General features: G+C 47.5%; 1 protein-coding gene across 1 annotated transcript in view; it reads right to left on the bottom strand.

Annotated features, from left to right (window-relative positions):
• The window catches only part of LOC308380812 (CUB and sushi domain-containing protein 3-like), a gene marked incomplete at both ends in the record, with an annotated part of 198,970 nt that overhangs the window by 50,321 nt on the left and 146,149 nt on the right, over positions 1–2,500 (bottom strand). The window contains 2 exon segments of the mRNA XM_080858223.1: positions 868–1,053; positions 1,604–1,777. Coding sequence (XP_080714349.1) covers positions 868–1,053; positions 1,604–1,777 — 360 coding nt within the window.

Here is a 2,500-nt window from a genome sequence, read left to right as displayed (position 1 = left end):
GGGCATAAATGACGGAACATAGGCAATTTACAAACGTGTCTGATCTCGCCACACAAAAAAAGCAAAAAGAGAGAGGGAGAGAGAGAAAGTGAGAGAGAGAAAGAGAGAGAGAAAACAGAGTTGGGGAATCGGAGAGACTGACAACAATATCCTTTCACTGTGCTCCGTACTTCAGTTCCCAGCTCATTCATTTACCATTACAATTCCAACTGATGAAGACACACTGATGACTGAGAAGAGGAAGTCAGGTCTCTCTCTCTCTCTCTCTCTCTCTCTCTCTCTCTCTCTCTCTCTCTCTCTCTCTCTCTCTCTCTCTCTCTCTCTCTCTCTCTCTCTCTCTCTCTCTCTCTCTCTCTCTCTCTCTCCCTCCCCCGCACTCACTCTAACTCCTGTGTTCATTCCCTCTATTTCAAACCAGTGTCCGCACGTCAGGAATGCTCGTCAGAAACCTGGGTTACGATCCAATTAGTCTGTGGGACGTCCATAACAAAAGGGAAAGCTCGGCCAATTACCGCCTCGCAGGCAAACGGCCCTCTCAAGCGAAGGCAACCTGCTGCTGAACCACCTACATAATAAGTGCTTGACCCGTGCCACCCCGCGTTCATTAGATGTTTTTAAAATAAAGCAGTGGGCGCTGAGTGATGTTTGGGCAGAAAAGAAGAAGAGAAAAAAAACATGCTAATGTTAGCTGTTGTAGCCCTAGGCTCTCGAGGGGTTTTAAATATCTCCGACACGATTCTCGCTGCGGAGGCTTAAAAGCTGAGCCGTGGGGGTCACAGGAACCCAAGAGACCTACCCTTGGATCAAGCCATGCTACACTGAGGCTTAGTGGAGGAAGAAGAAGAGAAGAAAAAACAGTTGACTCACCGATGCACTCCGGTAAGGGCTTGTCCCAGTAACCCATAGGCTGGCAAGTAAGCACGGATGACCCGAACAGGTAAAAGCCAGGATTGCAGTCGAACGAGACGACGGTTCCGAAGGTAAAGTTGCCGTGCTCGATTTTGCTCTGCCTGATGGAGTTGGCTGGTATGCCTGGATCGGTGCAGTTGACCACTAGAGGAAGGAAATGTGAGTCGAGAAAAAGAGAGCACAAATGAACGGAAATAAATGATATTATCAATCACACGGCACTGTTGAATTTAGTACAGTCTGAGCTGGCGAGGCACATTAACTGGCAGCGTAAACAGAGATCCCGACTGTCGTAAATACAATACCAAATTAAGTCTTCAGAACAGTCTCCACTGGAAGGCTGCAAAGTCCCTGAGAATTCTTCTCAGCTAGAGTCGTTAAAAATAAAAGAAGTCTCATCTAATCATCTGGCGGATTTTGGGGAGAGGGGGGGACGAAATTGGTTTTATTCATACAGTAATTACAGCTCATGACCGAAACTGCGTATAAAAAAAGCAACCCAGAAAGTCACTCTCCTCCACCAAAGAAAATTGGGAATGCTTTAGTTATTCTGCCCGTTCAATCTGCCTCTGTAACATTTGCATGTGTGTGTGACTGAAATAGCAACACAACGCTGCTGGGGTTTTAGGGGGGGCCTGGCTGCCGTAGCAACACAACGCTGCTGGTGTTTAGGGGCGGGCGGGGGTTGCTGTACCTCGGCAGGTGGGCGGCTGGTGGCTCCACTGCCGGCTGGCTTGGCACTGGGTCTGGGAGGGGCCCTCCAGGATGTAGCCGTTGTTGCAGAAGAAGCTGACCACGTCGTTGAGGTTGAAGCCATCCCCCACCGTACGACCGTAGATGGGGCTCCCCGGGTGGCCACAGCTCATGGCTACACACACATACACACCAACCACACACCACACACCACACACACACACACACACACACACACACACACACACACACACACACACACACACACACACACACACACACACACACACTGCTCATTAAAACAGGTCAGAAAAAAGAGGATTTGGTGTTTGATGGTGTTCATTTGCCGACTCATTGATCTAGTTGGGGCATCTTAGCCGCCATGTCTTTTACAGTGCAATATACATTTTTATCACCCTTGTAGGCCTAACGCTCATAATTCCGTCAGCACACCTTGACTGACTGGCAGTGATAAAGCCTCACTAACCAACATAAACCATCGACCTCATTTAATGACACGTTCTCAGCTCATTATGAAAAGATGCCCTCTTCCCCCTGTAACGATTCTTGGAATGTTTACACTAATTGCCATGCTCCACATTGTATGTGCAAGTGTGTATGTATTCACGTGATGATAACAACATGCTTCGCTTCTGCTGTAAGAGCTACGCTATGTAAACCAGTAGTTTAATTAAGCAGAAAATTGGCAATTTGAATACGGACTGCCTCTGGTCTTGTTGACATAGCTAATGTGCGGATTTATCTGCTAAAAGACCTGTTTACAACGATGCTAGAGCTTTCGCTACCCTTTCTCTGGGCCTTGTTTGCTTTCATTTTATCAGTGTTTGTTCGGTGTTCGTGCCATACATTTGAGTTTAAACATCTGCTCAACGCATTA

This window comes from Sprattus sprattus (assembly GCF_963457725.1).
Source record: "Sprattus sprattus genome assembly, chromosome: 19".
Taxonomy (NCBI): domain Eukaryota; kingdom Metazoa; phylum Chordata; class Actinopteri; order Clupeiformes; family Clupeidae; genus Sprattus; species Sprattus sprattus.
Note: the sequence above shows the minus strand (reverse complement) of the source record. Positions and strands in the feature narration are given on the sequence as shown.